The sequence below is a fragment of the Hemitrygon akajei genome, chromosome 1 (genome assembly GCF_048418815.1).
Source record: "Hemitrygon akajei chromosome 1, sHemAka1.3, whole genome shotgun sequence".
NCBI lineage: Eukaryota > Metazoa > Chordata > Chondrichthyes > Myliobatiformes > Dasyatidae > Hemitrygon > Hemitrygon akajei.
In genome coordinates, this window is record NC_133124.1 from 201,279,693 (window position 1) to 201,305,825 (window position 26,133).

Genomic DNA, 26,133 nt, shown 5'->3' on the forward strand with positions numbered 1-26,133 from the left:
TACCACAAGCAAACAGACACAAAGAAGTCTGCTCAATCATTCTCAAGGTCACAATGCCAAATGCAATTTTAGATAACTTGGGGCACTGTTTAAACCACGCTGCAAGTGAACAGCCAATGCCTAGATCCAAACTGTGCATAAAAACTCACTTGCACCTAACCACATTAATTAGGGAGATACAAGAGACTGCAGGTGCTGAAAATCTGGATCTATACACACTCGCACACACACACACACAAAATGCTTGAGCAACTCAGTGGGTCAGGCAGAATCATAGAACCACAGAACATTACAGCACTGAAACAGGCCTTTTGGCCCTTCTTGGCTGTGCCGAACCATTTTTCTGCCTAGTCCCACTGACCTGCACCTGGGCCATATCCCTCCAAACCCCACTCATCCATATACCTGTCCAAGTTTTTCTTAAATGTCAAAAGTGAGCCCGCATTTACCACTTCATCTGGCAGCTCATTCCACACTCCCACCACTCTGCATGAAGAAGCCCCGCCTAATGTTCCCTTTGAACTTATCCCCTTCACCCTTAACCCATGGCCTCTGGTTTTTTTCCTCCGCTGGCCTCAGTGGAAAAAGCCTACTTGCATTCACTCTATCTATATCCATCATAATTTTATACATCTCTGTAAAATTACCCCTCATTCTCCTACACTCCAGTGAATAAAGTCCTAACCTATTCAACCTTTCTCTGTAACTCAGTTTCTCAAGTCCCGGCAACATCCTTGTAAACCTTCTCTGCACTCTTTCAACCTTCCTGTAATTAGGTGACCAAAACTGCACACAATACTCCAAATTCGGTCTCACCAATGTCTTATACAACCTCACCACTACATTCTAACTCTTATACTCAATACTTTGATTTGTAAAGGCCAATGTACCAAAAGCTCTCTTTACAACCACATGTATCTGTATCTGTACTCCCAGATCCTTCTGCTCCATTGCACTCCTCAGTGTCCTACCATTTACCTTGTATGTTCTACATTGGTTTGACCTTCCGAAGTGCAATACCTCACACTTGTCCGCATAAAACTCCATTTGCCATTTTTCTGCCCATTCCTCCAACTGGTCCAAATCCCTCTGCAAGCTTTGAAAACCTTCCTCACTGTCCAATACACCTCCAATCTTTGTATCATCAGCAAATTTACTGATCCAATTTGCCACATTATCATCCAAGTCATTGATATAGATGACAAATAACAATGGACCCAGCACTGATCCCTGTGGCACACCACTAGTCACAGGCCTCCACTCAGAGTAGCAATCCTCCACTACCACTCTCTGGCTTCTTTCATTGAGCCAATGTCTAATCCAATTTACTACCTCTCCATGTATACCTAGCGACTGAATCTTCCTAACTAACCTCCCATGTGGGACCTTGTCAAAGGCTTTACTGAAGTCCGTGTGTACAACAGCTACTGCCTTCCCTTCATCCACTTTCCTGGTAACTTCCTCGAAAAACTCTAATCGATTGGTTAAACATGACCTACCATGCACAAAGCCATGCTGACTGTTTCTAATAAGTCCCTGTCTATCCAAATACTTGTAGATCCCATCTCTTAGTATTCCTTCCAATAATTTACCTACTACCGATGTCAAACTTACCAGCCTATAATTTCCCAGCTTACTTTTTGAGCCTTTTTTAAACAACGGAACTACATGAGCTATCCTCCAATCCTCCGGCACCTGACCCGTGGATAATCTCTGGAGGAAAATGAACAGGTGATGTTTCTGGCCGAGACTTTCATTGGACTGGAATGGAAAGGAGAAACGGGTAGGAAAAGGAGAAGGTGGTGAACCCAAGAGAGATGGGAAAGATTCAAATCCTGAAGCAGGGTCTCAACCAGAAACGACAATTCTTCTGCCCTCACAGATGCTGCTCCACCCAGAGTTCATCCTGCTTCCCACTATAGGTTGCGGAATCTGGAGAATCTGGAGCCGGAGAACCTGGGTGAAAATTGCACAGAGAATGTGCAAACCCACTTAGGTAGCACAAAATGTTCAGGCTTGAACACAAAATGCTGGAGCTGAGATATCAGCTCTGTTAGCCTCCTTACTGCCTTAATAAATCAATCAGCATAACCAAAGCATCACCCAGCCTAGGAATCTCTTTTACCCTCTTCCATTGGACAGAAGGTAGAAAAGACTGAAAGCACATACCACCAGGCTCAAGTACAGCAGCCACCCTGCTGTTGTAAGAATTGAATTGTTTCCTGGATCCTATACGATCAAAGTTCAAAGTGCTTGTACATCACCTTGTTCAAGATTGTAATGCTATTACCAGTACACAATTGTAAAGGAGAACAAAATAATCATTACTCTAGATCCGAAGTCTCAAGAGAAAGAACACAATGGTGGCATCCGTTAGTCTCGTGAGATCATGGTTCTGCGCCTGGAAAGTCTACTGGAGTATCCTCCCCAGGGCGCAGGCCTGGGCAAGGTTGTATGGAAGACCAGCAGTTGCCCATGCTACGCCTCCCCTCTCCACGACACCAATGTTGTCCAAGGGAAGGGCAAATGCCGATACAGCTTGGCACCAGTGACATCGCTGGAGTTGCCATAACAAAGTTGAAGGCAACGTCGGACTCCAGCTCTGGATTTGTCCTCAGGGTTTACTCCCAAAGCCTTTCCCATGAGTGGGTATGGCCGCAAGGCAGTGGAGGTTTGAAATCAGAGTTTTCCCTCTCTTAAATGGACTGCCTTCCCGGCTGACGAGCTCCACCTACCCGAAACACAATAGCAATTTAAAAAACAGATAGCTTATATACATGGATTGATTGTATGTTCATAAAGTGATGCCAGGCACAGGTGTGTCTACATAAGTGACCGACAGGACCAGCATAAAGTAATGGTGGGGGGGTATTGTGGAGGGGTGGATTAGTGGGTGGAGCAGTTGACCGGTCTTGCTGCTTGGGGAAAGTAAATGTTTTTGAGTCTGGAGTGGACATTACGTAGCCTCCTCCCTGATGGGAGTGGGACAAAAAATCCATGAGCAGAGTGGATAGGTTATTAGCCCTTTTCTAGCACCTTTCTATATACACATCCCTAAGGGCAGGTAGGCTGGTGCCAGTGCACTGGGCAGCTTTGACTACCCGTTGTAGAGTCTTTATGTCAGCCGCAGCGCAGTTTCCGAACCGTGCAGTAATGCAGTGTTAGGATGCTCTCTACAGCACAACCGAAACAGAGACATCTCTTTCTCCCTTATTAGAAAGGGAGAGATCCTGTGGTATGTTGAATGCAGGGTGAATAATGTAGTCTTTGGAGTACTGCAAGTCTGTCTTTACTGTCGCCTTGCTCGCGCTTGAGGGCTTGGCGGCAGGTGCCGATGCTTTTTTCCGCTGGTGAGGGGAGGGGGGACTGTTGCTTGCTGCCGCTTACGCAAGGGAGGGAGGGGAGCTGGGGGTACTTTGGGGTTCTAACTGTCATTCATTCTTTGGGGCACTCCTCTGTTTTCATGCATGGTTGCGAAGAAATCGCATTTCAGGATGTATATCGTATGCAGTTCTCGGACATTAAATACACCTTTGAAACCTTGAATGATGAGAGTATAGATATACATAGTTCAGTTCCCTTCAGTCTCCTCAAAAAACAGAGCTGTTGGTGAGCTTTCTTGATGGTGTATAATGTGGCTTGGGACATGGGAGGTTGTGTGAGATGTCCACTCTTATGAGTTTGAAACTGCTCTCAGTAGAAAAAACTGCTGTGCCGCCGATATAAAAATGGGTACGAGTGGTGCGAGTTCTCCCGAAGTTGATAACCATCTCCTTTGTCTTGTTGGCAAGGAGGAAGAGATTATTTGCGGGACACTAGGCTTCGAGCTCCTTCACCTTCTCTCCGCAGGCCATCCCATTGTTGTTTGTGACGAGCCCCACCACCAGCTTGACATCAACAAACTTGATTATTGACGTGTTTATTTGTGTGTTTAGCTATGCAGTCACATGCGAGCAACAGGCTCAGCACACAGTCCTGGGGTGGAGAGCACCTGTGTTGAGGATGATGGGGAGGGAGGAGCGGTTGTGCACCCTGACAGTGAGTTAGGAAGTTCAACATCCAGTTGTACAGTGGAGTATTTAGACCAAGGAGTGCGAGCTTGTTCAATGTCTGTGGGATAATATTGTTGAATGTCGAAATGAAATCCAGAAACAGCATTTTAACAAAGTGTCTTTGTTTTCCAGATGCACTTTCCTGAGACTCATTTTCTTGCAGGCATTCACAGTAGAAGAAATACAATAGAATCAATGTAAAACTAAAGACTGGCAAGCAGCCAATGTACAAAAGGAAACGCCTGTGCAAATACAAAAAAGCAAATATATAATATTGAGAACATTATTTGCAGAGTCCTTGTAAATAAGTCCATAGGTTATTAAATCAGTTCAGGGTTGACAGGAGTGAAGTTGGCCACTCTAGTTCAGGAGCCTGATGCTGGAAAGCTAATAATTGTTCCCGAATCTGGTGGTGTGGGACACAAGGCTTCTGTACCTCATTCCCAATGGCAGCAGTGAGAAGAGACCATGGCCTGCATGAAGGAGGTCCTCGATGATGAATGCAACTTTCTTGTGGTAGCACTCCTTGGTGGGGAGGACATTACCTACAATGGACTGGGCTCTATCCACCATCCTTTGTAGATTTTTCTGTTCACTGGCATCGATGTTTCCAAAATAGGCTACAAAGCAACCAGTAAGGATTACTCTCCCGTGCATCTAACAGAAGCTCATCAGTTTCAGATGACGTGCCGAATCAATGCAAACTTCTAAAAACAGAAGCACTGTCGTACCTTCTTTGTAATGGCACTTAAAATGGACTCTATGTCACAATCTACCTTAACTAGACCTTTTACCCCAGGGCGTAAATAGCTAATGGGGGGGGGGGGGGGGGGAAGAGAAGAGGTATCACTTTAAGATGACTGGAGGAAAATGTAGGAGGGAAGGGGAATGTTCGATATAGGTTTTTTCTCCAGAGGGTGGTGGGTGCGTGAAATGTGTTTTCAGGTGCGTCAAGTAGCAGCAGATACATTAAGGACATTTAAGACACTCTTAGATAAACACATGGATGAAAGAAAAATGGAGGGCTATATGGGAAGGAATGGTTAGATTGATCTTAGTAGGGCAATCTGGATAATCTGTTTCACAGATGTCAGATGAGGCATAAATACTGGCTTGTACAGCCCTTCCTTACATCTCTATCATTTCACCTTTCACACCCAGAAAACAGACAGAGCTTCAGTAATATCGCATCCTCTGACAACTCAATCCAGTTTGATACATTCAAATCTCTGGAATGACAAACCCACATTCTGCTGACTGACAGGCACAAGTACAACCCACAGAGACTCAGCTGGCACCGACTTGTTCTGCCTGTTGTGCACCCCTGTTTCTAGGTTACATCAGTGTCTTAGCCATCAAGAGCACAAATGAGCTGGAGGACCAAATGCATCTGAGGATTTATCAGTTGCCCATACCCTCAACAACATAGCTGTTGAAAGGGATCAGAAGCGCCAGGATTGGAATATAAATAATTCATTTATCTGTATAATATAGGTCTGTTCAGGTGCCCAGCTACAAATCAGAGGCTGCCCCCTTTTCAAGCCCGAATTGTCAAAGAGAATCAAAACTGCAGATTGCAGAAAAAGGGAAATACTCAGCCAAACGATATGGACAGAAATGGTCCAATTTGATTCAGACAGTAGGAGGATTACCTAAAGTTGGACAATTTGACATCGTGTACTGGTTTCTAAAAATAGAGAATTCAATTGAGATCTGAAATAAACAAAATGCCGGAAACATTTAGTCAGGTTCCCAGACTGGTAAAAATAAACAATTCCTATTTTCCAAAGATGCTGCTTGTGTTGATACATTCAAGGCCTGACTACACTGGACGTTCCATTGTATACTCCTGACTTTGCTTGCCCTTGACAAACTCAGGTCACAGGTTAAGACTGCCTTGCCTCTCATTGTTATCCACGTAGTCAACTCTCTTTCAGTCAATTTATCACATGGAATAGCAGAACATTCCAAATGCGTGATTCAGGGCTCATATACAAATCCAATAAATGATTTCAAAATCAGAAGACACGAGTAGAATTAGGCAATTTGGCCCATCGAGCCTGCTCTGCTATTTTATTATGGCTTACTATCCCCCTCAATCCCATTGTCCTGCCTTCTCTCCATAACTTTTGATACCCTTACTGATCAAGAATCTATCAACCTCTGTTTTAAATATACCCAATGACTTGGCCTCCATAGCTGTCCATGGCAACAAATTCCAGACTCACCACCACTAAAGAACAACTTCCTCATCTCTGCTCTAAAGAGATGTCCTTTTATTCAGAGGCTGTAGCCTTTTGCATTAGACTCCCCCACTATAAGAAACATCCTCTCTACCAAAAACTTTCTATATCAGGAGGTACCCACCCTGGGGGTCCATGGACCCCCCCCAGTTAACAGTAGGGCCACAGAGATACTCATTCCTTCTAAACTCCAGTGACACTGGTACAGAGCCAAATGCTCCTCATGCATCAACCCTTTCATAGTCAAGATCATTCTCATGAACCTTCTGTCGACTCTCTCCAATACCAGCAGATCTTTCTTAGGTAAGTGGTACAAAACTGTTTACCATATTCCAAATGCGATCTGGCCTATCACTGATTTAAAATCTGTTGTTTTGCAGCACTATCACAGTGCAAAAGAAATAGAAACACTATAAATTACAAAAATAATGGGGGGGAAGGGAATATCAAGGTAGGAACCACAGACTATTGAGCAATCTGATGGTGGAGGACACAAAGCTGTTTCTTATCATTGAGAGTAGGCCTTTAGCTCCTGTAACTCCTCCCCAATATTAGTAATTGATGGTGAGAGCCCTGAGTGGTGGATGTCATCTTCTTGAAGATGTCCTCCATGGTGGGTTAAGCCCATGACGGAGTTGGCTTAGTCTACAGCCCTCTGCAGCCTCTTTAATCTTGCACACCAAAGCCTCCACACTAGTTTGGAATTCAACCAGAGTGGTGTTCTCCAGTGTACATCGGAAAAACAAAATGCTCACAAGTTTTCTTGATGACATACCTCATCTCCTGAAAATTCCAATGAAAGCCAGCAACTGGTGTTTTTCTTCATGATTTCAGTCTCAAGCCCAGCTTGGATCCTCCGAATGTGGATGCACAACTTAAAGCTGAAAAACTTCCACTGCTGACCTCTCAATGACAACTGGTATACGTTCTCCCAATTTCCCCTTCCTGAGCCATACTCCTTGGTCTCGCTGACATCGAATCCGAGGGTGCTGTTGCATCACTCGTACACCAGGAGTCATCACCATCTTGGTTGCAGTCAATTAAGGACATTTGGAATTAAGTTAGCTTCCTGCTCACATCACGGATACTACTGGAATTAACATCTGCTTCATTTACAGTATATGGATTAAGGAAGGAAATCTGTCTCCATCATCAGTCTAGCCTATTGATTACAAATATATAGCAATCCAGTTCACTGTTAGCTTCCCTCCAAAAAGACTCAAAGACTCAATTAGAGATGGATGGTGGACTCTAGTTTGCCAGAGATGGCCACATCTGTATGAATTGGGAGCAAGGGAGCATAGTGGTTAGTGCAAAGCTTTACAACACAGGCAATCGGAAATTCAGCTCCCATTACCATTTGCACACTCTCCCCGTGACCGCATGGGCTAATTTTGGGTGCTCGGTTTCCTCCCGACTTATACAAAGGCGTTACGGTTAGTAAGTTACGGGCATGCTATGTTGGTGCCAGAAGCATCACAGCACTCGCAGGCTGCCCCCAGCACACCCGCTGTCTGCGTTGGTCATCGACTCAAAACAACACGTCACTGATTTTTCGATGTACGTGCGACAAATAAAGCCAACAGTTAATCTGTTTGCAAGCTCTCCCCCATCACAGCAAGGGTTTCTTCACATTCTCTGGCTTCTTCCCACATCCCACAAGCATGCGGGGTTGATAGGTTAATTGGCCAGTGTAAATTGCCCATTCTGAATAGACAAGTGGTAGAATCTGAGGGAAACCAATGAGATTGTAGTAAAAACAAATCAGGGATCTTCTGATTTTAAAAAGTTCAGATGGGTGGTTGAAAGCCAGTGAGCTCAGAGATTAACAGCATTACCCAAATAAGTCCACACTGACCACTAAACACCAATTTACAACAACCCAACATTAATCTTTTTTTAAAAAAAGATATTGTAGAGTGTTTTTTTAAGTCCTTCCAGATTCTCCCACTTACCTATACACTAGGGGTAATTCATATTGACAAATAACCAGCCAATTCTCACATCCCTGGGTTATGGGAGGATCTGAGAGCACACAGAAGAAACCCTCATGGTCACTGGGTAAACTCCACACAGTCAGCACCCGAGGGCAGGATTTGAACCCAGGTCTCTGGTGCTGGGAGACAGGCTGCACCACCATGCATCGGTCGGTGGGCCATAGAACATGTTTCATGCCGTATCTCTCTAGATTAGCTTTGTTACTTGCACATTGAATTATTATCAACCTCCAACAATCTAAGGAGGCTCTGGGGGCAGCCCGCAAGAGTCACCATGCTTCCGGTGCCAAGAAAGCATGCCCACAACTTACTAACTCATTCTAATCTGGTTTTGGAATGTGGAAGGAAATCCATACAGTAACAAGGAACATACAAACTCCTTACAGTTAACAGCAGGAATAGAGCACCAAATCGCTGGAGCTGTGAAGAACTACTCTATGACTACAGAAAATACAGTCATTGAAAGTGCCAGTTTTTAACTCATGTGTCAATCAACTGAGCATTGGATGGGATCCCAAGGCATCACTATGGACTCCCTACAACTTGCAGTGCAATGACAGACACTCCCCAGTTTGGTTAAATTGGGCAGACTACTAATGCTGAAATCCCTTTTAACACTCCCCTGCATGACGGTACACTTGTAACCTCACTAGTTCCCCCACCGCCACCCTCCCCTATTTGGTAGAACTTGGTCCTCACCCTCAAAATAATTCTTTTCTCTCCTCCCACCTTCTCCAATAAAGGTGTAGCCATGGACACTCGCATGGGCCACAGTCAACCCTGCCTTTTTGTTGGCTGTGTGGAAGAGTCTTTCCAAGTTTATACTGGTAACACTCCCCAGCCTTTCCTCCACTACACTGCAGACTGCATTGGTGCTGCGTCCTGCAACCACGCTGAGCTCGTCAATTCCATTAACTTTCCCTCCAACTTCCACTCAAACTTATTTGACCCATCTCAGACACCTCTTTCCTTTCTCAATCTGTCTCCATCTCGACATCTTTCACAAACCTTTTGACCCTCATTTATCTTGACAATACCTCTTCCCACCGTCAGTTGTAAAAGTGTTACTCCCTTCTCTCAGTTTCTCTGGCTCTGCCGCATTTGTGCTCAGAGTGAGGCTTTCCATTCTGGAACATTAAGTGAGACGTCTCTCTTTTTCTCCCCCCAAAGAATGGGGTTTACTTTCTACCACTATCTGTGCTGCCGTCACCTGCATCTCTCTCCCGCCTAACAGAATGTGTGTATATCCCGAACAGCTTTGCTTCTGATTACACCACCACCCCCCACCCCAGATTCTGGGTTGAAGAAGGTCTGGGAAACAGACTAGTTGACAGCCAGGGCAGTCACAGGAGAACACTGTGGGCTCCAGACAAGCCATGTACTTGCCAACTCAACACACATAAGAGTCAACATTTGCTTATTCCTTGCTGATGTCATTTCACAAACACTTCTTAACTCACTTTTTTTTAAATCACCAAGATGACACAGCAAGCTGTAAATCAAGGTGTACCTCCGTAACAGAAATGAAGTCAGCAGTCAGGTGGATTCCCATAAGTACTTAAAAGTGATTTGCATAAGAATTACTCCAGAGAAATCAGTAGTTCCACTGAAGGCTTTAAAACTGTTTCTTCCTTGACAACAAACCTAACCAGTCCCCCTACTCCCTCTGGCAAAAATGGCTGGTCCTCTCATGTTCTTGCTAACACCAGAGGACACAGTTTTATGGTGCATGGAAGGAGGCTCAGAGGAGATGTCATAGGCAAGTTGTTTTATTTTTTTAAAAACGCAGTGAGTGGTGAGTGTGTGAAATGGGCTGCCGGCAACGGTAGTGGAGTCCTGGCGAAGGGTCTTGACCCAAAACGTTGACTGTTCATTTCCACGGATGCTGCCCGACCTGCTGAGTTCCTCCACTGTGTTGTGCGTGTTGCTTTGACCCCAGCATCTGCAGGATATTTTATGTTTAGGGTCTTTTAAGAGATTCCTGGATAAATACATGAAGCTTAGAAAAATAGAGGGCTATTTCTAAAGTACATGTTTGACACAGCATTGTGGGCCGAAAGCCCTGTATTGTGCTGTAGGTTATCTATGTTCCTTACCCCTCTTTTGGCTCCTCCCATTGTCTCCAAACTAAAGGCAGCCATGGGCCCTAGGAAGGCATGGTTTGTCGGCTACGTAGAACACTCCATGTTTCCAAACATACACTGGTTACACTCCAATTTTTCCTCAGCACAGGTCCACCACCGCCCCCCCTCCCCCCGCGTCTGCACTGAAACTACTCTAAACACAAGAGATTCTGCAGATGTGGAAAATACAGTCTTTCTACGCGAAGTACCAGTTTAAACTCATCTCCCAATCAATGGGCATTGGATGGGATCCCAAGGCATCGCTATTGACTCCCTGGAACTTGCAGTGCCAAGACAGACACTCCCCAGTTTGATTAAAATGGAGACAGATTACAGATGCCAAAATCCCTTCTACTAGCATTCCCATGTGATGGAAGGGATGTGACCTAACCAGTCCCCTTCTATCACTACCCCACTATTTGGCAGAACTGGTCCATATTCTCAATTTTCCATTTGGCTCCTCTCATATTTTCCAATAAAGGTGTAGTGACAGGAACTCACATGGCCCCAGCTATAGCTGCCTTTTCATTGGCTATGTAAAACAGTCCACGTTCCAACCAAACACTGGGAATGATTCCAACTTTTCCTCCACTACATTGATGACTGCATCAGTGCTGCTTTTTGCACCTGTGCTGAGCTCATAAATTTCAACTTTGCCTCTAACTTCCACTCAAACTTATTTGGCCCACCTCTGATACCTCCATTACCTTTCTCAATCTGTCTCTATCTCGACAACTGCAGTAGTCCTGCGTACTGACCTCTACCTTGCTGAGGCCCAGCACCAACAAGACACCTCTTCTTACATACCTCTCAAACAGGACCCCACTAGGGAACACCAGGCCATTGTCTCCCACACCATCCCCAACCTTATTGACTCTGGGGATCTCCCATCCACCGCCACCAACCTCAGTTCCTCCACCTCCTGTTTCTACCTCCTACCCAAGGTCCACAAACCCACTTGTCCAGGTTGAACAATTGTTTCAGCTTGTTCCTGCCCTACTGACCTCATATCTGCAGACCTTGACTGTTTCATTCCCCCGAGTTCAGTCCCTTCATACCTACATCCGTGACACTTCACACACTTTGGATCTTTTCAATGATTTCAGGCCCCCATCATCTTACTTTTACTATGAATGTCCAGTCTCTATACACCTCCATCCCCCACCAGGAAGGCCTCAAAGCTCTCCATTTTTTTGACACCAGACCCAACCAGTACACCTCCACCACCACTCTCCTCCACCTAGCGGAACTTGCCCTCACTCTAAGTAATTTCTCCTTTTCCTTCAAACAAAAGGTGCAGCCATGGGCAGTCACAAGGGTCCCAGCTAAGCCTGCCTGATTGTCAGCTACATGGACCAGTCCAGGTTCCAAGCATAGACCACCCCGCACTTTTCCTACGCTACAGCTTCATTGGTGCTGCTTCCTGCACCCATGTGGAGGAAGCAGCACCAAGTTCCTTCACCAACTTCCACCCTGCCCTGAAATTTACCTGGTCCATTTCCAACACCTCCCTCCCCTTTCCAATCTCACTGTCTTCATCTCTGGAGACAGCTTATCTACTGATGTCTATTATAAACCCACAGACTCTCACAGCTACCTGGACTATACCTCTTCCTATCCTGTTACTTGTAAAAACGCCATCCCCTTCTCTCAATTCCTCCCTCTCTGCCGCATCAGCTGTCAGGATGAGGCTTTTCATTCTAGAACGAAGGGGATGTCTCCCTTTTTCAAAGGGGATTCCCTTCCTCCACCATCAGTGCTGCCCTCAACCATATCTCTTCCACTTCACACACGTCTGCTCTCACTCCATCCTCCCACCACCCTAACAAGGATAGGGTTCCTCTTGTCCTCAACTACTATCCCACCAGCCTCCACGTCCAGCACACAATTCTTTGAAACTTTTGCCACCTCCAATGGGATTCCACCACCAAACACATCTGTCCCTCTCTTCCACGCCCCCCCACACAATCTGTACTTCCAAAAGAATCGATCCCTATGCGACTCCTTTGTCCATTCGTCCCTCCCCACTGATCTCCCTCCTGGCACCTAGTCCTGCAAGCAGAACAAGTGCTACACCTACCCCTACACCACCTCCGTCACTACTATTCAGGGCCCTAAACAGTCCTTCCAGGTGAGGTGACACTTTACCTGAGTCTGTTGGGGTAATATACTGTGTCCAGTGCTCCCAGTGTGGCCTCCTGTTTATCGGATATACCTGATGTAGACTGGGAGACCGCTACACTGAGCACCTACGCTCCCTCTGCCAGAAAAAGTGGTATCTCCCAGTAGCCACCCATTTCAATTCCACTTCCCATATATCAATCAATGGTCTCCTACACTGTCGTGATGAGGCCACACTTAGGTTGAAGGAACACCACCTTATAGTTCGTTTGGGTAGCCTCCAACCTGATGCATGAACATTGATTTCTCAGATTTCCAGTAATGCCTCCCACCCCCCCCTTCACTATTACCCTCCCCTTTTTCCTCTCACCTTATCTGCTTGCCCACCCATCACCTCCCTCTGGTGCTCCTCCCTCCATCCCAGCTCTGTTTCATCCCTCACCTTCCAGATTTCACCTATTACTTGTGATTCCCAGCGCCCCCCCCCCCCCCCCACCTTTTAAATCTACTCCTCAGCTTCTTTTCTCCAGTCTTGCCAAAGGGTTCCGGCCCTAAACATCAGCTCTTTCTTTTCCGTAGAATCTGCCTGACCTGCTGAGTTCCTCTAGTAAACACACACAAAGTGCTGGTGGAACACAGCAGGCTAGGCAGCATCTCTAGGAAGAAGCACTGTTGACATTTCGGGCCGAGAAGCTTCGTCAGGACTAACTGAAAGGAAAGATAGTAAGAGATTTGAAAGTGGGGGGGGGGGGGGGGGAGAGAAGAGAAGACCGGAGGGGGTGGGGTGAAGCTAAGAGCTGGAAAGTTGATTGGCAAAATGGATACAGAGCTGGAGAAGGGAGAGGATCATGGGACGGGAGGCCTAGGGAGAAAGGGGGAGGGGAGCACCAGAGGGAGACAGAGAACAGGCAGAGTGATGGGCAGAGAGAGAGAAAAAAGGGGGGGAAGCTAAATGTATCAGGGATGGGGTAAGAAAGGGAGGGGGGCATTAACGGAAGTTAGAGAAGTCAATGTTCATGCCATCAGGTTGGAGGCTACCCAGCCAGTATATAAGGTGTTGTTCCTCCAACCCGAGTTTGGATTCATTTTGACAATAGAGGAGGCCACGGATAGATATATCAGAATGGGAACGGGACGTGGAATTAAAATGTGTGGCCACTGGGAGATCCTGCTTTCTTTGGCAGACTGAGTGTAGGTGTTCAGTGAAACGGTCTCCCAGTCTGCATCAGGTCTCATCAATATATAAAAGGCCACACCGGGAGCACCGGACGCGGTATACCACACCAGCCGACTCACAGGTGAAGTGTCGTCTCACCTGGAAGGACTGTCTGGGGCCCTGAATGGTGGTGAGGGAGGAAGTGTAAGGGCAGGTGTAGCACTTGTTCCGCTTACAAGGATAAGTGCCAGGAGGGAGATTGGTGGGAAGGGATGGGGGGGGGGGGGGGGGAGAGAGGAGTGGACAAGGGAGTCGCGAAGGGAGCAATCCCTGCAGAAAGCAGAAAGAGTGGGGGAGGGAAAGATGTGCTTGGTAGTGGGATCCCATTGGGGGTGGCGGAAGTTACGGAGAATTATATGTTGGACCCGGAGTTCGGTGGGGTGGTAGGTGAAGACCAGGGGAACCCTATCCTGAGTGGGGTGAGGGCAGATATGCGGGAAATGGGAGAGATATGTTTGAGAGCAGAGTTGATGGTGGAAGAATTGAAGCCCCTTTGTTTTAAAAAAAGGAAGACATCTCCTTCGTCCTGGAATGAAAAGCCTCACCCTGAGAGCAGATGCGGTGGAGACGGAGGAATTGCGAGAAGGGGATAGCATAGTTCCTCTAGTATTTTGTGTGTGTTGCCTGGATTTCCAGCATCTTCAGATTTTCTCTTGTTTTTGTCTTTTTACAAATCTATCAACTCTGAGTTATGTTGATGGCACTGCTTCCCACATGTCAAGCACAAAAATGCTATTCCCTTCTCCCAGTTTCTCTCAGTGGGCTGCATCAGTACTCAGAGTGAGGCTTTCCATTCTGGAATGTCGGGGAGAGATCTCTCTTATTTCCAAAGAACAGGGTTTCCCTTCTACCCACCCACATCTCTCTCCTGCCTAACAGAACGTGTGCATATCCTGAACAGCTTCACTTCTGATTACACCACCCACGAACCCCCACTCCAGATTCTGTGTTGATTAAGGTCTAGGAAACAGTACAGGTGACAGCCAGTGCAGTCAAAGGAGAAAACTGTGGGCTCCAGATAAGCCATGGACCTGCCAACTCAGCAAACACAACAGCCAACAATTGCTTATTATTTTTTTTGCTGATGTCATTGCCTGCAATTCTTAACTAACTTCTTTCCTCACTCAGTCACCAACATAATCACCAGGATGACACTGCAAACTGTAAATCAAGGTGTGCCACTTTAAGGGAACTGAAGTCAGCAACAGCCCCAGACAGATAGATTCCTATAAGTACTTAAATGTGATTTGCATAATTCCTCCAGGGAAATCAGCAGTTCCATCCCCCATCAGGAAGGCCTTAAAACACTCTGCACTTGACAACAGACCTAACCAGTTCCCCTCCTCCACCACCAAAATCCTGTCTGGTGAAAATTGTCCTCACCCGCAAAAGTTTCTCCTTTTGTTTCCTGCCACTTTCTCCAAACTAAAGGCAGTCGTGAACACATGCGTGGGCCCCAGCCATGCCTGCCTTTTCGTCAGCTATGTGAGAGTCTATGTTCCCAAGCAAACACTGGTAAGTAATACTTGCCAACTTTTCCTCCGTTACATCGATGACTGGATTAGTGCTGCTTCTTGCACCCAAGCTGAATTTGTCAATTTCATCACCTTTGTCTTCAACTTCCACCTGCCCTCAAATTTCTTTGGTCCACCTCTGACACTTCGCTTCCTCCAACTTTGGAGGCAGACCAACAACTGACATTGTTTACCAATCTACTGACTCAGGTATACTGACGATACCTCCTCTGACCCTGTTGCTTGTAAAAATGCTCTGCACTTTCCTCAGCTGCTCTGACTCCACTGCACATTACCAGGATCACACTCAACGCTGGAGGAACTCAGTAGACCAGGCAGCATTTATAGAAATAAAAAAAGTCGACATTTTGAGCCGAGACATTTTTTGTAAAAAGACAAAAACAAGAAAAAATCTGAAGATGCTGGAAATCCAGGCAACACACACAAAATACTAGAGGATCTATGCTATCCCCTTCTCGCAATTCCTCCGTCTCCGCCGCATCTGCTCTCAGGATGAGGCTTTTCATTCCAGGACGAAGGAGATGTCTTCCTTTTTTAAACAAAGGGGCTTCAATTCTTCCACCATCAACTCTGCTCTCAAATGTATCTCTCCCATTTCCCGCACATCTGCCCACCCACTCCACTCAGGATAGGGTTCCCCTTGTCCTCACCTACCACTCCACCGGACTCTGGCCCTACGTCAGGACTGGAGCGGCAGGAGGAACACAACAGAATAAAAAGAGGTTGGGGGGGGTGATAGGTGAAGCCAGGTGGGTAGGAAAGGTAAAGGGCCAGAGATGAAGGAATGTAATGAGAGGAGAAAGGAAAGGACGAGGGGACCAAGCTGAGCGAAGGACGCTGAGTAGGCTACGGTCAATTATGGAAAACCCTGAACATCCTCTACATAGCACCATCCAGAGACAGAGAAGCAGTTTCAGCGACAGGTTACTGTCGATGCAATGCTCCTCAGACAGGATGAAGAGGTCAATACTCCCCAATGCCATTAGGCTTTACAATTCAACTGCCAGGACTTAAGAACTTTTTTAAAGCTATTATTAATGCTTTTTGAGTTAGTGATTTAGATGCATATCATATTATTACTGAGTTAAGTATTGTATGTAATGAGTTTTTGCTACAACAAGTGTATGGGACATTGGAAAAAATGTTGAATTTCCCCATGGGGATGAATAAAGTATCTATCTATCTATCTATCTAAAAGAGGTAAGAGCCCAGAGTGGGTTACAGAAGGGGGGGGGTGGGGGGAGATGATTTTTTTTTTCTCCAGGGAGAAACCGATATTCATGTTGTCAGGTTGGAGGCTACCCAGATATAATACAACGTGCTGCTCCTCCACTGTGGTTGGCCTGATCTTGGCACAAGAGTGGGTATGTCAGAACGGGACTGGGAATTAAAATGTTTGGCCATTGGGAAATTCTGCTTTGGCGGATGGAGCAGGGGTGCTACAGAAGCGATTTCCCAGTTTACAGCAGACCTCACCAACGTGGAGGAGGCCACATTAAGAGGACCGGACACAACAGACAACCCCGGCAGATTCACAGATGAAGTGTTGCCACACCTGGAAGGACGGTTTGGAGCCCTGAATGGAGGCAAGGGAAGAGGTGAATGGGCAGTTGTAGCACTTTGGCCACTTGCAGGGATAAGTGCCGGGAGGAAGATGAGTGGGAAGGGACAAATGGACAGGGAGAAATCCCTGTGGAAAGTGAAGAGGTGTGGGAGGTAAAGATATGATTAATGGTAGGATCCCTTTGGAGATGGCAGAAATGCAGAGGATAATGTGTTGGATGTGTAAGCTCATGGGGTGGTAAGCAAGGACAAGAGAAACTCTATCACTGATAAGGCTCTGAGAAGGTGCAGGTGAGGGAAGGGAAACCTGTTCTTTGAAGACCGAGTTCACCTCTGATGTCCTAGAAAGAGAAGTTGCATCTTGGGAACAAATGCGGTAGAGACGAAGGAACACAGGAAACGGAATTTTTTTTTTACAGGAGACAGGATGGGAAGAGATAGTCAAGATAACCATAGGAATCAGAAGATATTGATCGACAGTTTGTCTCCAGAGACAGAGATAGAGATTGAGAAAGGGGAGGGAGGTGTCAGAAGTAGACCAAGTAAATTTAAGGGCGAAGTGGAAGTTAGAGGCAAAGTTGATGAAACTGACAAGCTTGGTATGAAGCAGCCCCAATGCAGTCGTGAAAGTAGCAGGGGAAGAGCTGGGGAGCATTACCAGGGAAGGCTTGGAACATGGACAGTCCTAAGTGGCCGACAAGGGGGCAGGCATAGCTAGTGCCATCTCAACCCACTTTCTCCAGACTCGTGGGTCCATGATCTCCACGTGCCACAAAGAGGCCACCCTCAGAATGGGGGAGCAATACCTTAAATTCCGTCGGCATAGCCTCCCAGCCACCTGGATTCACCTATCACCTTCTAGCTCTCCTCCTTTGCTCCCCCACCCCACCCTTTCATCCTGGTGTCTTCCCCCTTCTCTCCAGTCCTGAAGAAGCTGTCTCGGCCCAAAATGTAGACTGTTTATTAATTTCTAGAGATGCTGCCTGACCTGCTGAGTTCCTCCAGCTTTGGATTTCCAACATCTGCACATGTTCTGGTATTTGTTTTCAGGATGAGGCTTCCCATTCGAATACATTAGAGATATCTTCCATCTTCAAAGTTTTCCCTTCCACCGCCATCAATGCTGCCACCATCATCTTCTCGCATAGCAGATAAGAGTTCTCCTTGTTGTTACCCAAATCCCAATGGCCCTCTATATACATCACCCTCTAAAAATTCCATCTATAATGCCACTAAGCACATCTTCCTCCCACCCCACGTGACTCCCTTGTCTATTTGTCCCTCCCCACTGCATCTTGGGAACAAATCCGGTAGAGACAAAGGAACTGAGAAAATTGATTTTTTTTTACAGGAGACAGGATGAGACGAGATACAGTCAAGATAACCATAGGGATCAGAAGAAGCGTGACTAGTGGTACACCTGCCCCTTCACTTCATCACCATCATTTGGACTCCAAACCATTGTTCAAGGTGAGGTGGCACTTCACCTGTGATTATCAGGGTTATCTACTGTATCCAGTGTTCCCAGTGCAACCTCTTCTACATCAATATAACCGGATGCAGATTGGGGGGGGGGGGGGGGGTAGTCACATTATCGAGCACCTTCACTCTGTCTGCTACAAAAGTCAGGATCTCCCAGTGGATACTCATTTCAATTCACATTTCCATTCCAACATGACTGTCCATGACCTCCTTTACTGCCATGGTTTGATGGTTTGGCCAAACTCCAGCTGGAGAAGCAACACCTTTCTGTCTGGATAACTTCCAACCAGATGGCATGAACATCAATTTCTCCAACATCTGATAATGTGTCTTTTCCCACCCCCCCACCCATCCCTCCTCCTCTCTTTTGCCACTCCCCATTCTGGTTACCGTCTCACCCCTTCTCACCTGTCCATCATCCACCTCAGGTTCCCCTCCCCCTTCCTTTTTGACTGTTCTTTCAATCAGATTCCTCCTCCTTTAGCTTTCACCTCCTATCACCTGCTCTCACCTATCAGTGTGTACACCTCATGCCCCCACCTTATTCTGGCTACTATGCTCTTTATTTGATTAAGGATCTTGGCCCAAAAACATTACTGTTTACTCCCCTCCGTAGATGCTGCTTGATTTGCTGAGTTTCCCCAACATTGCACGTGCATTATTCAAGCTTTCCAGCATCTGCACAATCTCTTGGGTTTAGAGTTGTTTCAATGCAGACGCTGGAAGCCTGGAGCAAAACACAGGAAATGCTAGAGGAACGCTGCAGCTTGGAGGGAAATGAATAGTCAACATTTCGGGTCAAGACCCTTCATCAGGACGAAAAGACTGAATCAAACTGTTGGGGAGGGGGAAGAACAAGCTGGTGGATGATAAGTGAATCAAAGAGAGTGAGAAGTGGCATTGAGGGAGGGAATAGGTGGAAGAGAAAGGACTGAACAAAATGGAATCTAATAGGGAAGGACAGTAGACCATGGAATAAAGGAAAGGAGGTGGCGAACAAGGAGGAGGAAAGTGAGGGGGGATACAGGAAGTTCAGACAATTCTTGCCTGCATCATGGGTTCCAGTCTCTGGAGTACCCAAGACAGCTTCAAAGAGCGGTGACAAATATAGAAAAAAATTAATTACAGCAAGTGTGTATGTATGTGTGTGTGTACATGCACACACACACTTGCTGTAATTGATTTTTTCTATATTTGTCATGTATTGCATTGCTGCTCAGTTAACAAATTTCACGACATATGCTGCTGACATTAAACCTGATTCTGATGCAACGTAACTTGCAATATACCAAACCCTATGCAGTTAAATGATTTCAATTTGATTGTTCGCAAGCAAATCCACAGCACAAATGGCCCCTTCTGGTACAGTAGAAAGCATTGCTCATTTCCACGGATGCTGAGTTCTTCCAGCTTGTTTGTACGTGTTGATTTGACCACAGCATCTGCAGTGTACTTTGTGTTTACAGTAGAAAGTAGAGTTGCCTGAAGTTAAGACAGTAGGACAGGGACACGGACCTGCAAGGCTTAGTACAGGGCTCCCAACCTGGGGTCCATGGACCCCTTAGTTAATGGTAGGGGTCTGTGGCATAAAAAAAGGTTGGGAACCCCAGGGGAGAGAGATGGGCAACTTGGCCAGCTTGGACGAGTTGGGCAAAACTGTCTCTATGACTCTAATAATAAATGGAGCATGAATAGAGTTTAAACTGATGCTCTGTTTAACAGACAAGCTATTTGAATATTCTATTCATACAGAGAAAGGCTCCAGAGTGGTTTGACTTGTAACAGCCGTAATCCTGTCACTTACAATGAAACTGCCAACCACTGCTACAGCAGAAAGTTGTCTCATTGCGAACTTCTCAGTAAACATAATTCATTGGTAAACTTACAGGTTGCCCAAGAGAGCGGCTCCAAGCTGATACTTAAACTAGATACGTCTTAACTCAACAAATAAACCAGAGAAATATGCTACAAAGAGAGATGTCCCAGTGTTATTTCTTAATGGAATGCATTCATACCCTAGGGCATCACTGACTCTGCATTGTTTTACAAAGAATGCATGCCTGCCCAAGTGGATAAACTACTGGTAATGATGCATTGCACCCCAGGCAAGAGTCACAGTGCTCAAGAGAACATAATCATTACTCTGATATAACACACAGTCAATGATTTATTCAAATGCACTCCTCAGGTACAAAGGTCACGTTACCTTACAGACAAGCACTCCGAATACAGAACAACTTCTGGCGAGTACAAATTACAATCTAAAGCAGTGTCTCCTGAAAGAGACGTCTCACCGGCTTGCATAAAATGCACACCTAAGGATAAAAGTGCTTGTTACTTTACATGAATGCTTCCTCCACTGTATAAAACAGCACATTTCACAGACAGCAGTCTCAGCACTGCATGTAGCACACACCAATTTGCCAAGGTGTAGTGGCATGATTAATGTATTGTTTCGAATATCCCATGACAATTAGAGAATCCCCTTAACATGGGGCTCTTCCTCCAAAAGGACCATAACCTTGTTGTTGGGTTTGGAGGCATGTGTCGCCTCCTCAATCGTATCCTCTCCCAATGTGAACTCCATTCATTTAAAGCAGGGGTTCCTACTCTTGCTTAATGGTACTGGTCCATAGCATAATGTAAATTGGGAAACCCTGATTTAGCGGCATAATGGATGATCTTCAATGATCATAATCTTCTAAAGAGAACTACAGGGAACAGCATCGATCACCAAGAGATTTTGGTGACTTTAGACCGGCCCGCGGTGGAATTATCTTTGGCCCGCGAGATAATATCTAATTACTATTAAAGCTGGCCCCAGTAATCGAAGCGCCTATGGCGTATGATATGGCTAATGCTGAGTTTATTCAGGTACCAGGTTTTCAGGGTTTTTAGTGTTTATTCGGCAATCTTGCTCGGCAGTCTTCTTCATAAGAAACGCAATTTGTAAAGTGAAACACTTTGTAGTTATAGCAGAGACTGAGACACATGAGAGCAGGCTGAAAAAACGGAGGCAACGAAAGCTGCGTTCGCACCCATCCGACTGATCCGGCCCGCATGAAGCTACACTTTGCTCAATCCGGCCCGTGACCTAAAATGAGTTTGACACCCCTGCTTTAGACTGTCCCCAGACTCCATCAGCTGAGGTGGCCTGTAGTAGATAACCTTTTCAAATTTGGCTACCTGAAGAAATTCTTCTACATGATGCAGAAACACTATGCCGCCATGGAATTAATGGCATTAACGAACAGGTCCACAACAAACAAAACTTAGTGCAGAGTGGTGTCAAGCAACGCTCTATCATCGCTAAGACACTTACTGATGTTTGTTGCAAGATGGTGCATCTTACCTCTGACTGACTTTACTGCTGTAGTGGAGCTAATCCACAGAACAAAGTTCTATTTACATCTTCAGTCCAACAGCAAAAATCAGCCCCAATCCCAGTGAGTGGCAACTGCTAATATGCTGAGAGACTGCACTCCAAAAGTCATAGTCAACTCAACCAATGAAGCTCACAAGAGAATGAAAAGGCTCTTGAGCAATCCACCCCACCATACAATATCAATCTCAACAGTTAAAGTTCAGAGACACCAAAAAATTTGGGACACTTGCACCATCTCGCAAGGCAACTCTCAATTAAGGTAGACAACGATGAATGCCTCAGGTGGCAAATGTGTTCAGCATGCATCCCTGCAATGGGCTATAACTCAAATGGGAAAGCAACACGAGAAAACAGTGCCGGGACCTCAATAATGAGAGATAAAACAGGGATATGGTTTCCTTAGAGCACTAGCCTGCTACTGTATGCAGCATACTACCCAGACCCAAAGATCGCAGATACACACCTCCCACCCATCTCCAACCCCTGCCTCATCTGTGGAAGAACCGGCAGTTCTCATATCGCCATCTTTAGCCACTTTAGACCCACAAATCTCGGAGGCATACTTTCCTCTATAATACCAACAGTCCCAGAACATGCCCCAGAGTCAGAGCCTATGGGTTATCAGCAGTAAGCATGCACTTGTGTCTCTAGGGATAAAGCTGAAGTAGTATATTATAATGCTACCAGCTACAGAAATAACAGGGAAATCCACTAATTAGAGCAGTCCCAATGCCCCTGAAAACACAACCATAGATTAGAACAGATATTGTCATCTCCTGATAGATCCCAAATTAAAGAGTAATACCAGGTTTATGATTTCTCATTCTATCGTCCAGCACAGTCACATCTACAGCGTGAAGTGCTTTGAAAGGTTGGTTATGACTAGGAACAATTTCTGACTATGTAAGGACTGGACCCACTATAATTTTCCTTTTGCCACAGTAGGTCTACAGTAGATGTGATTTCATTGGCTCATCATCTGGACAGGTTGCTGTATATTGACTACAGCTCAGTGTTTACACACCATTATTCCAAAGGCTCTGACCAAAAAAGCTCCAAAACCTAGACCTCTGTACCTCCCTCTGGTTCTTTGAGGTCTGTGCAGGTTGGAAATAACATCTCCACCCACTGATCATCAGCACTTAGGGATGTGTGCTCAGCACACTGCTCTACTCTCTCTACACCCATGACTGTGTGGCCTGACACAGCCCGAATGCCAGCTATAAATTTGCAATCTCATGATCTGAAGGCCTCCAGCTTGCTTGTTTCTCACATTGGGCACTGGTTTACAACTTTCTGCGGCTTATTCCGATCCTGTGCAGTGCACCTCCCACCGCAGTGATTAGCTCAACCCAGATTCATCTCCCAGCACTGTCTGTAGGTAGCTTGTACCTTCTCCCCGTGACCGCGTGGGTTTCATCAGATGCTTCAATTACTTCCCGCAATTCAAAGACAGAACAGTTGGTAAGTTAACTGGTCACTGTAAATTGTCCCAGAATTAGGTTAGGATTAAATCGGGGGATGTGGCTCAAATGACCGGAAGGGCCTATTCTGTGGTTTATCTCCATGACTATTGCTGGCAGAAATTCAGAAGGTGATGAGAGGTACAGGAGTGAGATAGATCAGCTGGTTGAGTGGTGTTGCAGCAACAAACCTTGCATTCAACATCAGTAAGACCGAAGAATTGAGTGTGGACTTCAGAAAGGGCAAGACGAGGTCCTGATCGAGGGATCAGAAATGGAAAGGATAAACGATTTCCAGTTCCTGGGTGTCAGCATCTGATAAACTATCCTGTGCCCAACATATCGATGCAGTTACAAAGAAGGCACGAGAGTGGCTATATTACATTAGGGGACTGAGGAGCTTTCGTATGTCACCAAAGACTTCCATGGAGAACTGGCTGCATCACTGTCTGGTATTGTGTGTATGTGGGCCGGTGGGTACTGGCACTGCACAGGATCAAAATAAGCTGCAGCAAGGCACAAGCTCAGTCAATTCCACCACGGCCACTGGCCACCCCAGCTTCCAAGACCTCAAGGAATGATGCCTCAGAAAGATGGCATCCATCATTAAGGACTCATCACCCAAATATATGCCCTCTTTTCATTGCTACCATCAGGATGGAGGTACAGAAGCCTGAAGGCACACACAACAGTTCAAGAATAGTTTCTTCCCCCTTCCAGATTTCTGAATGGACACTGAACCCATGAACATCGTCTCACTACTTTTCTCTTCTTGCACTATTTATTTAACTTTTTTGATATACACTTACTGTAATATACAGTTTAATTATGTACTGCTGCCAAAAGCAACAAATCTCAAGACATATGCCAGTGATATTAAACCAGTTTCTGATTCTGCAGTGTACAGTTATATATATCCAGTTATAACACATCATGACCCCTTACCAAGAGATTAATATTCTAATCTCATAAAAACTTGACATGTCACCATCAACCCTTAATTTTTTAGTTGATGCATTACAGCTTGTTATGGCATCTGCTCTACCAGTTACCACAAGAAACGGCAGAGCAACATGGACACAGCTTGGTACATTAGGGAAACCAGCCACCCTGCATGGGCTCCGTCTGTATTTCCCACTCAGTAAAACAAGCAACATAATCAAAGACCTCTCCCGGTCTAGTCATTTTCTCTCCATTGGACAAAGACACAAAATTCAGATCACGTGCGGCTCGGGTGGTCGGTGGTAGGGTTGAGTTCTCCAGTCTTGGGAATTTACTCGCAAACGTTTCTTTGCCCTGTGACCAAAAGTATATAAAGGCCAAGCATTCGGAGGACACACTACAATTAACAGCACACTCATGATGTCTCCTTGTATGATGATGAAACGCTTGCAAGTAAATTATCAAGATCAGAACAACTCAACCCAAGCCAACGAAGACAAAAGCCTGAAATCACATACCACCAGGCTCAAGGACAGCTCCTAACCCATTGTTATAAGACTATTGAGTAGTTCCCTAGAATAAGATAGACTCTTGACCTCACAACCTACCATGTTAGTATTTTGCACCTTATTGTCTACGTGCACTGTACTTTCTCAATACCTGTTGTATTTTATTCTGCATCCTCTTTTGTTTTTAAACTGCTGCTTCAATGCAATGCGTACAGCTGATCTAAATGACCAGCTTTTCACTATCATTGGTAAAGTGAAACCAATTCCAACCCCAACCCCGGGTATTTGGAGTCACAGTGTTTTATGCAACCTTCTCTCCAGACCTGAGCGCCTAGTTACAGGCTGGTGTCCTGCTCCTTATTCGGAGCTGCTGGCCGATAACCATTGACACTACACAGAAACTACTACTCTGTGGCCTGATGGCCAGTCACCAATGGCACTCACACCAGCATCCACTGCCCCTGAGCCCACGCTCACCAGCCCGGCACCTACCCTCGCCACCCCAACACCAACAGCCCAGCTAACCAGTACTCATTACCCCTGCACCCACCGGCCGTGCCACCAATCATCATCTCCATCAATGGCCCATGCCCCGAACCACGTGCCAGGGGAGCGGTGAGGGCTGTCAATTCCCGTCGCTGTACCCACCTTCACTGAGTCGATAGGGAACATTAGCGAGTGCTCCAGGATCCCGGCCACCGAGCCTGCCAGCATGTGCGCCTTGACCGAAGCGCTTTCGGGCAGAGACTCGTAGACGTCAACGGACGCGGAGTCCGGCCCGGTGGCCTGCACCTCCGCCCGGGGATCCATCAGGAGACGAGGGGGGCGGCCGAGACCGCGCTCCGAGCCGACACAACCCACCTCCATGGACAGGGGGACTAAACCGCTCCCGGCGCCCGGCTTATAGACCAAGCTCCGCCCCCTGATGCACACGGTCGTCCCGGCGTGACAGACGCACTCCCAGTTACGTAACATAATGACAGACAGCCCTGAGCACCAATCACTTCGCAAATCTCTGCCCGTCACGAGGGCAAAAGAGGCGGGATTTGTTGGGCAGCTCCTATTAAATGGAGGAAGAGGGAGGTGCCTACAGTCCATTTGCACCAATGGAATTTCGGAATGATCTTAAAATTGATTGGTCTATGTGCCTATCAACATTCCGTTAAATGACCAATGACAGTAAACGTCTCGCCCACCTAGTGAATGGAACACCGGGGAATTTATGGGTGATTTCGGAGCCAAAGTTAAAATAAATATTGCAAACAACTTTGCAATCCAACATTACCTTACGAAAAAATATGCATTTGCACTGCTTTTGAATCATCAGCAATCAACTTCACTGGATTAGGCAACACGAGTGAATCTGCAGATGCTGGAGATAAATAAAAACACAAAATGCTGGCAGAACTCAGCATCGATGAGAGGAGGTAGTGACGACGTTTCGGGCCGAAACCCTTCATTAGGAGTGAAATTAGGATTTGTTTGTGGTGCGATTCACCTGC

General features: G+C 46.1%; 1 protein-coding gene across 1 annotated transcript in view; it reads right to left on the reverse strand.

Annotated features, from left to right (window-relative positions):
- Positions 1-25,551, reverse strand: part of LOC140734581 (mitoferrin-2-like) — a 47,709-nt gene extending 22,158 nt beyond the window's left edge. Inside the window, exon 1 of the mRNA XM_073058744.1 lies at positions 25,280-25,551. Within this exon, the coding sequence (XP_072914845.1) occupies positions 25,280-25,498 (219 nt within the window). The 5' untranslated portion in view covers positions 25,499-25,551. The remainder of the gene's footprint in view (positions 1-25,279) is intronic.
- Positions 25,552-26,133: the final 582 nt, after the last annotated feature.